At 38.3% G+C, this 14,834-nt stretch overlaps 1 protein-coding gene across 1 annotated transcript; it reads left to right on the top strand.

Annotated features, from left to right (window-relative positions):
* Positions 1–1,785: 1,785 nt before the first annotated feature.
* On the top strand, positions 1,786–3,753 carry LOC139699040 (dynein regulatory complex protein 11-like). The gene has a single exon (XM_071598043.1). The coding sequence runs from the start codon at positions 1,786–1,788 to the stop codon at positions 3,751–3,753; it is 1,968 nt and encodes a 655-aa protein (XP_071454144.1).
* Positions 3,754–14,834: the final 11,081 nt, after the last annotated feature.

The following is a 14,834-nucleotide window of genomic DNA, read 5'->3' on the forward strand; positions in this document are numbered from 1 at the left end:
GGAAGAAATATTTCCGTTTTTAAAACAGGGGTAATGTTTCTTCACATGGTCACTGAATTTCCTCCCGGTTTGCCCAATGTAGGAGGCTGAGCACTCAGAGCACAATTGATACTCCACTCCTTTCCATTTTGGGAATTTGGTCTTTGCAGTTAGATAAAAGGTTCCCTAAGTTTGCTCCATTATAGAAGGCTGGTTTAATCTTGTTTTCTGCAAAAGATCTGGTGACTTTCCAGGATAAATTTCCCAGAAAGAGAATTCTTTTCCACTTCAAGACATCTTTTTTGGGGGTTGATTCGAAAATTGATTTGACCACTATTTTCTCTAATTTTTTTAAATTTGGGACAATCCTTTCTCCAAAAGTAATATTTCATCTGGAAGAAACTTGTGAGCTGTTAAATTTAATAATCTTTCACCAAAGGAATGGGGTGCTGGGACTGAATAGACTCTCTGCTTTAGGGGGACAGCTTCACATTGTGCACTAAACAAATTATTTAACTTCCAGGAAATAGTTGATCTTTTCTCAAAGTCTATTAGACTGGACCTATGCCTGATCTCATCATCGAAACATAACCACTCGGTCCACTGTAGACTATGCGTGAGTTCAATGTGGAGGAGGAGTAGGTTGTGAGAGAGGGCGTCTCTCTTTACATACCATTCAAGGAGTTCCCTTTTTAGCCATGCTCTCTTGCCTGCTTCTACGGCGTGTTTTCCGGAGGATGACCAGGTCTTCTTACTTCTAAGTTGGATGTATCTCAGGAAGACTCCATGGGTGATGCACTGACTATTGAAGATGATGTTCAGGGATGCGATGCGGAACTTGATTGAAAGTCTTCTGTACCATATTGCCTTATCAGCGATACATGCACACTTGATGAGCAGAATGGTTTCAGGTGTCACTTTGTGGAAGGGATTCGTTTCAGAAAAATAATCTTGTTATAATACTCCTCAAGCCTCTTTGCTCCTCCATTTCTCTTTCTCCCTCTCCCACTACCCGTCCAGGCTTCCCTTACCACTGTGCAGAAGTCATTCCCTTCTTCCAAGTCCTATATCATCTGGTGCCTTTCTCTCTCCTATCATTAGCTATATATTCCTGTATAAAAAATTTTTAATTCTAATTAAAATTAAATAAAATAAATGGATGCTAATGGGATATTAGGTCTTACAAATTTAATTTCATTTTTCAGTGAGTGATAATTGAAATACTCAAGGAAAAATATCTTATTGAGTGCCATAAGTTGATCTGGTTTTCAAGAATTTGCTTAGCAGAACAAATCTCAGTTTTGAAAATTGATGATGGAATGTACAAATAATTTTTTTTATGCAAAAGAGTATCATAAGCTATGGGGCTCAGCTCAGCTTGGCCTGAAGCGGACTATATATGCCGAGGATGAATTACAAAAGAAAGGAGTTTTTGAGGATTGGCAGAAGGAGTACAAGGTATTAGGGAGCTTTTACCTCCAATATGTTATAGCCATCAATAAACTAGGTGAATGTTATGATCAAATTATTCATCCCCAAAAAAGGATAATTATAAGAAAACTATTGGATGCATGTCTGTGTCGATTTCTTGAGGTCAAGCATCGCATGGTGCAATTAAGTATGGATGACATTAATTTACTTGATCGAGCATGCATAAATGAAAAACTAATTCCATTTGATACAGAGATTAACATCCCTTCCTATTTTAGAAGAGAGAAGAAATATGAAAGAAAAGATCTGAAGCATTTGTTGGAAAAATATTTAAGAGGTGTAGATAATGATCTCCCAGTAGCTGATCCTAACATAATGACTTTTACTAGAGCAATTTTAATCATTCAGAAGCATGAAAGAGTTAGACAGGCCCAAAAGAAGTACGACAATTTCCACAGGCTAATGAAACTACGGCAAATGGGGAAGTATCCATCACTTGCTCAGGATGATGGGAGCATTCTTACTAGAGCTGCTATTATCATTCAGAAGACCTGGAGAGGGTACAAATGTAGAAAGTCATACCTGAAGAGGAAAATTGAGGAAATGGTGATTATGGGAATGGTTCCACCTTTGGAGTATAATACTCATACTCACAAAGCAAATCATGAGATGAGGGTTGACCGTCATCAAATTCAGAGACAACGAGCAGCAAGGTTCCTCCAGGTAATACCTGGAGATAAACCACGTCAGATATTGAGGAAAAGAAGAAGGATGCTTACCAAACTCAGAAATAGAGACAGGGATTGGTACTATAGAAATGTTTTGTTTAGGCGGCGGCCCAGTTTCACTGAATTCAATGAAGAACATCCCCCTGCCAATGGTAGAATAGAGAAAAAACTGGGAGAGAAGCGCTTTATACCCAGGAAATCTAAGGTACCGCCAGTTCCAAAGAAAAAGAAGAAGAAAGGCGAGAAAGTAGAAAATTCACCAGAAAAGAAAAAACAGGAAAATGAAGGCCCATTGGAACGACCCGTCCTTCGTAAGCAGCTCATATGGGAAGCTCAAGAATACAAGAAATTATGGCAAAGCAGAGATGAATCTTGTAATTTCTTGCAGCTTCACAACATGGATCCCATACGAAAGAGAAATTTCAAGGAGCTGAAAAGAGATGTGAGGAAGATAATGAATGAATTAATGCTCTTGGAACTTCAGCGCCTGCAGGCTGCCATTAAGGAATATCACTTGAAGAGGAAGAAGGGTAAAAAGAATGGTAAAAAGAAAGGTGGAAAGAAGAAGAAAAAGAAGGGAAAGAAGGGTGGGAAAAAGAAAAAGAGAGGGCAAGTTGACCTCACTGGTGATCGAACTTTTGAGTCTTTGTTTGAAGAGTTGGTGGCGAATGGCGTCATTAGGAGATATCCTGAGACAAATTTATTCTCATTCACTGGGGAATTATCTTTATGTGGCCAAGATGTAGAAAGTCTAGGCAAACCAGTTGATGCTTCACTTGGTGATGTAAGGAAGTTAATCAAAGAATATTGTATTATTCCATTGGGTTCTGAATTTGTTCATATGCATGCTCCATTTGTTAAGTCCTTGCTTATTGCAGGACCACATGAAACAGGGAAGCACCTAATTTTGAATGCAATCTGTACTGAACTGGATGCTTTTTTGTTTGACATTACCAATGAGAACATTGCTGAAAAATATCCAGATAAAGAATCATTAAAAATGTTAGTTCATCTTGTGACAAAAATGTCAAGAATATTACAGCCATCAATTATATTTTATGACAATGCAGAAAAAGCCTTCATTAAAAAAGTCCCAAAAAGTGATACCTCTAATCCGCGGAGACTAGGGAAAATATTACCAAAAATTACTAAAGGTATAAAACCAATAGATCGTGTGATGCTCATTGGGATTTCTGAAAGACCATTTGATGCCAAGCAGAAAGGCCTGAATAAAACTTTTCAAAAGTTTATTTATGTACCACGGCCAAAGTATGCCACATTGTGCCAACATTGGAATGATATCCTTTATGATTATGGACGTCTTAATAATGGATTTGACTATCACACCATGGCCAAAATTTCTGATGGATATAACTTAGCATCTATTTCAAGAGTGATAGGAAATCATTTAACGTGCATGAGATTGCTCACTGTTGGGTTTAAAAAACTACATCATGATGAATTTTTCATGAATCTCTCTGAGGAAGTTGCTGTTTATAATGAGGGAGAGGCAAAATTTTTAAACTGGCTTGCAAAGTGCCCTTTAGGTAAGAAAAAGCATAAATATTTGAAAGCAATTGAAGAATTGAATGTCCAGAAAGACAAGAAAAAGTAAGGTAAATATGAACGCTGATTGTTTATATTTTTTGCAAGAAATATCCCCATATAATCCAAAACTGATAGCAAATGGAGATTTGATCAATCTTATGCAATGCTCAAATGGAAAATTTATCCCAGAATAATTTTTTGGATTGTACTTATGCTTTATTGGAGTCTGGGTTTTGTTGCGTGTGTAAAATAATGACCTTATATCTTTGAGTATGACTCCAGAACTTTCTTGCATTGCCAGATCTGTGAAAATGTAAATTTGACATAATTAAGATTCAAAATGATGTGGGTTTGATGGATGAATAAATCAGTGTACATCTAATTAGAATTGAACTGCTTTTCTTTATACTCATAGAGAGTACATATTGCCAAGTTTTATGTCTTGTAGAATTGATTTCTAAGGCCTCTAGTTTGATCAGCAGACTATTTCTTTATGTATGAACCTTAATAGATTAGTTTTCACTTTACCTTTTCAAAACAAATTGCAAGTGGCTTGTTCTGACCTGAAAATATGCACACACAATTGTATTACTGAACTGAAGTCAAGAATACCAATGTATCTTTCCACAACATTTTTATTCTGTAAAACTAGTTTCGCTGCATTAGCGTCATCCTCAGATACAAAGTTACACGTACATTGGTTTTATATATAGATGGTGGAGGTAAAGAGGGGAAAGAGGTGGCTGGAATTGGTTGAAGTTGGACGGGGTGGTTGAGGGGGCAGGGGCAGTGGGTGTCAGGTGAGCAGGGTAAGGTCCGAGAATGGAGGTGCTCAGGAAGGTTCATGGTATGTGTTACCTTTTACCTGAGGATGACGCCGATGCGTTGTGGATTAAAAAATTTAGTGAAAAGATACATTCGTATTTTTTACTTCATTGATAATGGATTTCCACAAAGTTTAGCTTGAAAACATCAAATATATGACTGAAGTTGTAAGTTCCACTTTGTTAAACTTAATTGCATGAAGGAAATCAAGCATTAAATTGAATTGATTCTAGTTCTTTTTTCCATAGAAGAGCCAATCTTTTTGGCATGGTGCAATGCTTATTTTTAACTAATGCTGTAGCTCCTAAGGAAATGAGTTGAGGTTTAATAAACGTCAATTGAATTATTATTATTTGCATTCTACTGGTTAAGGTAGGTGTTAGATAGACACAGCCTAAACAATGGTGCAAAAATATATTTACTTGCCTTTTCTAACAAAAAGCACAACCTGAAATCGGGCACTGCGGAAAGCCCCTCTTCGATTCTGCACACTTCTTTCCTCCCTTCATTCTGTCCAACATGCCTATCCAATTCTTTCACCTTCCTGGATTGCCCAACATTTTCCCCTCTCATCACAGTCTTCAACATTTCATCATGAAACAAGAACGCCCTGATCATTTTTCCTGCTTCTTTTGACTTCTTCCAACAATTCCCTCCCTCCTTCCCCACCATACCTAGCACTTCCTTTTTTGTTTCTCCACTCTCAAGCTTCAAAATCCTCCAATCTATGCCTATCATCCTGCTTTGATAACCTTGTTTCTGTGATGTGGAAAACCATGCTTTTAATCAAAATTTGAATAAACCTTTTCTTAACATCCTTACTCAAAGTCTCTGTCATCGATTCCCCCACCTTTTGAAACCTTCTTTGCCTAATGCAATTCTTCACCTTATTTTTCCTTACTACTTTGACCATTTTGGTTCCAAACAGTTCCCAAATGAAAATAGATCAGCGACATCAGACTTAGGAAAAGAACATGATGTAGATAAGGACAGCTAAGGCCCAGGCATACTCGATGATGAGATAGAAAGGGCAATAAGGGAGATGAAATCAAGTAAGACCATAGGGGTAGAACACATTTCGGCGGAACTATATAAAGGTTTAGGAAAATGTGGGAGTTTTTATGGACTAATTCATAGCACTTATAAGGGAGAGACTTGGCCAGAAGACTCTGCCAGATCAGTGTTACTTACTATTCCGAAAGAATACAATGAGGATGTATTTGAATTCTATGGTCTCGGGCTCAACTTTGTGGAGGTTCATGTTGTTTAAATGAATATACTTTGTAACTTCCACACAATTTTTATTCGTACTACCGGTTTCAACGCAACGGCATCATCATCAGGTACCTCATCAGTACCTGATGATGACGCCGTTGCGTTGAAACCGGTAGTACGAATAAAAATTGTGTGGAAGTTACAAAGTATATTCATTTAAACGAGGATGTATTTGTCTGTTTCGTGGATTTTGAAAAGGCATTTGATAGAAGTTAATTGGGCAGGATTAATGAATGTGTTGCAGAATATAGGAGTACACTGGCATAACAGGGGGGTAATCTGCACAAGTTAAACTCAGCACAGGTATGAGTAGTAGATTGAAGAGTCAGGATGGGCAGTTGTTATGAAGAGGTGTTTAGGCAGGGTTGTCCGTTATCATCGGTGCTTTTCAATTTATATGTGGAGGAAATGATTAAAGAGGCATGGGTAGAACTCAGGAAAAAGAACTTCCACATCATCTACAAAATGCCATCCACATCACATACAATTAATATTTTAATAAGTACAATAGTATCAATGAAGTTTATCACCCAGTGGATGCTTTACAATTATTCTTAAAACTCCTAAAATTGGAAGGAAAGGGCTCAAACAAACCTCCAGGCCGCTGGTTCTAGTCAACAATAGTTCTGTTTAAAAAAAGAGTATTTATTCTTATTTGTTTTTTGCGTTTTCATTTTTATTTTAAAACTGTGGTCTTTTTTCTCATAAAGTTTGGCTTTTCTACCTCATTCCATAAATCTTCGCACGCTTTATCATTTTTAACAATTCTATGCATTGCGCCTAACCTGCTCCTTTTTCTTCTATTTTTCAAACTATCCCATTTCAGTATATCCAACATTTCTGTGACACTATCTCTTCTTTTGTACCTACCGAGTACATCTGCCATTCTTTGAACTTTTTCTATCTTTTTAATATGTCCCACCTTATATTGATCCCATACTATGGACAAGTATTCTAGGATGGGGCTAACCAGTACCTTATATGCTTTTTCTTTTGTGGCTACGCTACTTCCTTTTAAATTTCTCATTACCCAATGCAGTACTTTAAATACCTTCCATTTCATATTATCCATTTGAACTCCTCACCCAAGATCCCTAATTAAGTAAATGCCTAAATATTTTCAATGACTGCTCCATGGGATTCTTTCTCCAAAGTCGGTGTAAATTTCCTTTTCTGCATTATTTTTATTTGAAAAATTTATATGCTTACTCTTACTAAAATTAATGCCCATATTATTATTTGTAACCCAGTCACCAAGGTGATCGATGTCATTTTGTAGTATTACGTGGTCATTTACATGCTCTACCCATCTGTACATAATGCAGTCGTCAGCAAAGAGTCTTAAATGGGAATGAAAATGTTGGGAATAATAATAAATGTAAATTTTGGAAATAATAAATAATATTTGGGAATGTAAAAATTTGTTTCACCTGCTCTAGTTTTTGCCCTTCTATGTTAGCATTTAGCTTAGCTTTACTCTTCCTTGAAAACTACTTTGTTTTATTTACATTTATTCTTATCCCATACCTTATCATACTAACCTACCGATGCACTCACCAGAGTTTGTAACTCCTTGGCCATTAGGAAACCTGGCTGATGTTATGAATTCCCCTCCAGCTTTCTTACCTACATTTCTTACTATGCCTCTTTAATCATTTCCTCCACGTATAAATTGAAAAGCACCGATGATAACGGACAACCCTGCCTTAACACCTCTTCCTAATAACTACCCATCCTGACTCTTCAATCTACTACTCATACCTGCGCTGAGTTTAACTTGTGCAGATTACCCCCCTTTTATGTCAGTGTACTCCTATATTCTGCAACACATTCATTAATCCTGCCCGATTACCCTTTTTCTGTAGGCTTTCCATATTCTCACACTGCATGTTCCACCACACTTGTTTCATCCTATTTGTTTCGCACCTCAGTTTATAATGGACTCTTTATACTTCCGTCTACCTCATTCGGTGTTGATAGTTTTCCATTTCCATCTCTCGTCCATTTTTCTAATTATCTCGTCCATAATCCATGATTTCCTTGCCTTTTCTCATTTACTATTCGCATAGTTTCTTTTGCGGCTTTCAATGTACCTTCTTTGATATGTTTCCATTTTTCCTCTATAGTACCCAGCTCTTATCCCTCCCTCATGATTTTCTCTGCAGCCTGCTGGTACTCTTTCCTTTTCGATCCTGCTTCTACGTTCCATATTCATTAATGGGATAAATACCATAATATTTTTTAGAGTCCTTAGGGATAATGGTTTAAAGAGGAATGTATAACTATTATGGAAATCTATAATTTCATATATTTCCACATGCTCCTATTCTGCTATGAGAAATCAGTTTACGTTAAGTCGAAGCGCTTGACTGTTGAAGAAATGGAAATGTCAGATTCTCTGCCATTGAACGTGATTATTAACATTTGGCCAGGATTCTGAGATTAACATTATTATGGTATGGATGAATGTTTTTCCGCCTCCTCATCTTCTTAGTCTCTTTCGGCTCGATAAAATTCTTATCCTTTCATTTCTCTGTCAAAGAGGTTTTCCATCTCGTTCATGAATGCTCCCATTTTAACTTTCTTCAACCCCGCCTTCCGCGACGTTTGAAACCAAAACCTCAGAATTCTCCGCTGCCACTTGAGTGATATTTCTTCGAGATTATTCAGTCGAGATCATAAACGCTAATTAAGTCGGAGCCCCTTTTGTCTTTCCCTTCCCCTTAGGATTCACCCTATTCATTCTCCCTGGGCCACCTTTTTTATTTCCTTTCAAAGGCTTGGTGCGGGCCTTTACCCATGACCGCTTCCATTTCGGCCTCATCTCATCCCTTCTCCCGAAACATAGCCGAGGATCACGAAGCTGACGTCGGACTGGGGATGCCTATTTGCCATTTGCCTTCTGCGGGGAAAGGTAAGTGGACTGGTTTCCCTTTTGTGATTCTCTCTCCGGATCCTCCATCCGTTCCTTAACGCCGGTATGGATATCAGGAACGTTTTCGGATTCTCTTTTTTTTGTTTTTGGGCAAACTGACGGAAGCTTTTAAAAGTGTGCGGAATCGGGCCTTCATCTTTCGCGAGCCCTCTGTGCACGCTCGCGCGTTGTAATTTATTTTTGGATTGGAATTCAATTACCTTTTCAACAGCGACCTCCTTTATTTTACAATTGAAGAAAATACTTCTATTTTTTCCGAATTGGAGTAACTCCGCTTTTTTTAAATGTAAAAGTTACGAAAGTTCAGGAAGCATCTGGATCATTGTGCGTGGAACCTTCGAATGGCCGCCTTTGACCGAACTGAGAGTATTGTTGCGTCTATGTAGTGAATTCACAGGGTGTGCAGCAGTAATTGAAGGCTGGGGAAAAGGAATGTGGGTGAGAAGTCGGCGGAGGTTAGGATTGTCTTTTTGGCATAGGTAGAAAATTTTGATGAGAGGTTTCCGGTTCCTAAGCCGGTCTCATCCAAAGTCTTCGCGTTTTGCGTGCAACGAATGGCAAGGTTGACAATATGACCGTCGTTGATGGTCTAATCAGTTCAAGGGGGCTCTTACGAACTAGCGAGTGGAGTCACTCCGTCAGGCGGAGTTTACTGAAGCCGCACTTTGAAACTCCGCCTGCTGTTATTACAAGTGAGCGGGCCGGAGTCTCACCGCCGTCACTGTTTACTTTAGGGGTCGGAGTTTTATTAGTAATCGGAAGCTTCGTGTGTATGAAAATCATCGCGTTCATATGGTCTAAAAATGGCATCAGCCATTGGTGATTAGCCGTTCAATTTGCAGGTGATATATTGGAATTTCTCAAGAAAGAGGTTCATGCATATTTATTATTTATGACAGCAAATATCAATTTAATATGTATTAAATTATTGATTAACGGATGCGGATGAGAAGAGAGTAAAATGCATCGATTTCCTAGACGAGAAAATGTCGACTATCATTCATTTTCAGACGAAAGAACCTAGTAAGGTAAAGTGAACTGTTATCCTGCAGTAGCAGTTGTCACTTTAATGGTTCATCATATGAATTTCAGCGAAAAGATTTTCTCTGGAGAATATATGTCGTGTTATTGAAGCTTCTCTACTGACACGATGGTCCGCTGATGCCCGTGAATCAATGAATTTATGGTTATTTTTAATGCAAAATTATAGTGTTTAACGCACTTATAAGCCCAAATTTAATTATTTTAATCCGCCAGGTGAAGATCGCCAATGTAAACAAAATGCTGCCATATTGAAACTACACTCAGGCGTAGTGACAAAGGCAGGGTACCTGTCCTGGTTATCACTCCGCCCCGTTAGCGTGGTATCAATCTACCAGAAAAACGTTCGTAATAGCTTTGGAAGGAGAGACTCACTTCCGGCGGGGTAATACCGCCCGGCAGAGTCACCCTGACTTTCGTAATCGCTCCAGGTGGTACGACTCTTTTCGAACGGTATCATACCGCCGACAGGTAAACTACGCCAGCGGTGTGCGTTTCGTAATAACCCCCAAGACGGGCGGCACCCCTTCCACCCTCCTGAGATAAATGTTGAAAGCCAGCGGTTCTCGGCGATATACTTGGGGTCGGACTTAAGTGGTTGTGGGGGAGGGAGTCAACTGGCTATCATTTACCTCCCCCCGAGTCAAAGCCACGGAATTTACTTCCTTATTAATGGATGGGTATTGTTGTTATGAGGGTGAAGCATTTTATTCACACTCTGTACTATATTTATTTTGTCTTGTTGAAGTGAATGAAAGCGTTTCTTTAATCCAAATTGTTGTTAGTTATTAGCAGCTCCTGCGACATGTAATTGCTGTGAATTGGAGATATTATATCCTAAAATGACCTGGTGCACAGAAAAACTTTTGTCCAAAAGTGATTTCGTTGGTTTAACTAATTATTAGATAATAAAAAGGAGTAATATTTATTCCTGAGATTAATGCTGTTAATAACGAGTAATTCTTGATTCATTGGCAATAGCAACGTATTAGTGCTAACCAGATGAGTAGAACTTAGGACGTCTTTCGTTATATATATTGTTTATATTTACCGCATAGAACTTGAGAAATATCCCACGGTGTAGAAAAAATTCAATTTTTTTTAAATTTTGTAACTTAAGTCTAATACAAGTGGAAAAATTATTTATTAATTGGTAGCAAAGGCGTTTCACCAATATCTACGATATTTGGTCAAATATCTTTAATTTATTTTAATTATTAACGTTTCATTGAGACCGATAATCACGTTGACCATTTGAAATTCTAAAAATAAATTATTCTTCAGAAAAATTCTTAGCTCTACTGGTCAGATTTAAGATCTCTGGTTTTAGAAAATAATTTTAAGCACGAGGATAGTTTTTGAAAAATTCTTTATCACTCCTCTAAATTTATTTGTCTTTTCGCGAATTCCGTTGAGGTACATCGGTGACCGCAGTGGGATATTCGGATCTGAATGTGTAGCGATGCAGATGAAGTGTATCAGGGTCGGACGTGGGCCTTCCGGGCCTCGTGGTCAACAAACCCATCTCGACGTCCATTGCCCCGAGGCCGCCTTGCCTGAATAATGGCCTCTTGTCTCCTGTTGGGGAATCGAGATCATCCACGCGTGGGGAGGCAATCGGCAGGAAGGCAGACTGGTAGACAACGGGGCGTGCTCCCTGTTTTTTTTAGTTCATAAAACCTGGCATATTTTTGGTTTTGCAAGTGCGAACTTGCTTGCGAAGGACTACTCAGTTAGTCCAATTGCGTTTTTGGATGTCTTAAAATATAAAACATGTTTGGTTGCCAGCGTGATCAATGCAATTTTCCTGTTAAGGATTTCTGCAGTATATCTACATCCCACGTTGGATTGGTTGTAAATTTGAATGATAGATCGATTTTGGGTCTGCGTAGGGTTTAAAGCTGTCGATCATATTAAAATATTCATTCACGTATTGATTGCGTTATCTTAAAGTTTAGCTCTCCGCGCGTCAGATTGTTAAAGAGGATAGCATCACGGAATGTGTTGCGTTTGGTCTAAGTGATTTTTTAGCGCAGGATTTTAGATTTTATCCTGAAGAACTTTACGGAGGGATGGAAACTGTACGTATTCAGAATTCGAACAGTTGAGGAGCATATCAAATCTTCCCTAAGTGTCAGTGTTGGGCTCGTCGTTTCCCAGGGGTGGAAGGCTATGCGCTATCGGAAGCGTGTTATACCTGTAGGTAAGGATGCTTTTGGAATGACAGTTAAAAACCGATTTATGCCGGGTTGGTTTTTAAATGATCTTGAATGTACCAAGTAGCCTTGAAAATTATAATATGCCGAGTGAAGTGCAGTTTCACTTTGTTACATTGGATTGTAATACTTCTGGCGTAGCAACAATTCGCCGAGTGTGATATAAACTAAACTAAAAAGCTTGTGTCAAAAACTAAACGAGATGTTTGGAAATATTTTATTTGCCGAACTATTTTGTCGAGTGTCTGCTTTCTAATGAAGTTTTTTGTCTTTATGAGAAATAGTTGTGCATATTTGATGTCATCGCTACACATCTACTTTTTTTAGAGTGCTAAAGATTGCGTACTGATTCTCTGCAGCAGAAAAATGCAATGCTTTGGAAAATCAATATTTTTTTCCATTCCAATAAACTGTTGTTTTAGGTAAGGTGTTTGTGTCAATTTTTCATTCCCATGCTTTTTGTCAGCTTAGCGCAAAGACTCTTGAAAACTGTTGCCTTCATTACTTGCAAGATATCGATGCATTTACAAGATACTTTCCACGGCGTCAGGTTAAAAAAAATATTAATTAGTTGTAAGCTTAGGAAATTAGTCTGAAGAACCTTAGAAATTAATTACATTTCCGTTCAAATAAAGACGATTGTAATCGAGGGACATGGAAACAAAATTCAGCAATTTTTATTTCAACGATGGATTGAAAAAGATAGATTGAAATACTGTCAAATAGATAGATTAGTCATACACTATCAAGTTTGAATGAGAATACTCCGAATGAAACCAAAAATCCAAGCAAAAAGAGGAAATGAATGATTCCTACTTCGTAAATCTATGAAATCTAAACTACTTATTACAAATAATGTCTCGCACAAATAAATTAGACGAATAAAAACTATTTCATTTTGAAATTAAAATACCTAAAAACGTGTACGAAAATCAATTCGTTTAAATTTTAACATTTTTACTGTCGAAAGGTCAAATAAAATTGTCAAGAGTGCAGCACACCTTACACCTGAAAATTGCATTCAAGTCAATATATTTAAGTCAATTAATCAAATAAAATATCAAATACTCGAGGATCAAAATGGTGCGGTGGCTGATGCATTGGCATCCCACCCAAGGGCTCAGGTTCGAATCCCGATATTGACCGGATTTTTCGATGGTATCCCGATCCCTACTTGGGGTGCTGTATGGAGAGTAATTTGAGTATGCCGCATGGCGGATGGGACGTTAAGCGGTGGACCCCTTGGCGCCTTTCGTTGGGAGTAGGTTTATGCCGACGCCGGCTTTCTCTCCACCCTCTCTCCATTCCTGTAACATCTTATCCCTCTGTGATTACCCACCTATTCCTTCTGACGAAAATGATCTGTGTCGTCGGTCCCGCCCCTAACAACGGCTATTACTAGTAAAATACTCTAAAATTACTCTTGAAACAAAAATTTGAAGGATCCAGGTTCGAATCCCGGTCAAGGCGAATGATTTTTACACTCTGAAATTATTGCATTGAAATGAACATTAGCAGATGGCTGCGTTAAAAGTTCCTGTTGCGTCATCTCCCGCAGTTTTTTTGGAATTTAAAATTAGGACATTGCGGGAATAGCCTACCCATGTAAGCCACTCCTTTATTTTTTCATGATTTTCGGTACGAGTCTAGTATAAACTTGGTTCCCTCGCTATGCATAATCTGTGAAAGACTAGCCCTCCGTCACTTCATCTTCCTTTTTTTGGAACCGCTCCTAATGCAAATGCTTCTCAGTGTTATTAATCCCAATAGTTTTCGTTTCACCTTTTGGCTAACAGTGACAGGCATCAACTCAATCGTGACTACGACAAAAAATACGCTCTGAGTAAAGGCCTGAGTGAGAGGAATTTGACGTCAATATAACAGCTGGTATCTCTGGGTATGGCCTGTCAGCATGACGCCGCAATGAGATGTTTTCTGCATGTATGAATGAATTAAATTGTTGCCATGTGTTGCGTGTATAAAACGTACGCATGAGACTCAGATAAAGGAGACTGAAAAACCTTGGATAACAAAAAAATGAGTTCAAAACGGCCATACATACGAGCCTCATATAGCGTCTACATTGTTGTCTGGCAGCCACCATGTGTATGGCAGGGGATGATTCCAGTCATTCCACGCACAACAAAATTAATCGTTACTTAAATATTAGTCGCCAATATTTTTGCTAAACCTTTCAGTTGATTCGGATAATTTTTGCACCAGCCGGCATACACTACGGAATCTGTGTGTTAAATCTTGATATAAGCAAGCGAAGCGAGCTGTTATTATGGAGAACAAGCATAAGATAGATATAATAATAGATCACATGGTAGGCCACTTATGATGAAAATATCGTTTTCTCATAGCCATAATTTGGTGTTATTCTGATCAGTTATCGTTCGCGAGAAAAAAGACATTTTGCATAAATGTATATGGGTTCTACATTTGATCTCTCTCTAATTTTATTTTCATGATCTCTCCTATCTTAGTGCATACGGTAAAGATCAGTGACAAATTTTATATTAGTTAGTGATACAAATGGAGTGCGAGGGCTGCTAGGTTTTTGAAGAAATGCTACGGTAAGAAAGCGAGCGTATAGAGGAACTAGGAGTTCCTCCAAGCACGAAGGGAGATGGGGCGTGATGGCATCGAAGGTATTATTTAGGCCCCTTGTTACATCAGTGGATTTGACCATTCGGATGTGATTTGGGAAATAAACTGTAGCACCGGGAAGTTTTTGCAGATACAGGGACATTTTTCTTTTCTCTTATGATTCGTGATCACCATAGAAACTGGCTGCGCAACGAAGAAAATCAGGTCGATGAATGTTGCTTGGGACCTCTGACACATCCATTC

The sequence above is a fragment of the Hetaerina americana genome, unplaced genomic scaffold (assembly GCF_022747635.1).
Source record: "Hetaerina americana unplaced genomic scaffold, ioHetAmer1.1.p SCAF_9, whole genome shotgun sequence".
Taxonomy (NCBI): Eukaryota; Metazoa; Arthropoda; class Insecta; order Odonata; family Calopterygidae; genus Hetaerina; species Hetaerina americana.

Excerpts from the sequence above, each read along its gene's own strand:
- LOC139699040 (XM_071598043.1), top strand. The coding sequence starts at position 1,786 with ATGACTTTTACTAGAGCAATTTTAATCATTCAGAAGCATGAAAGAGTT.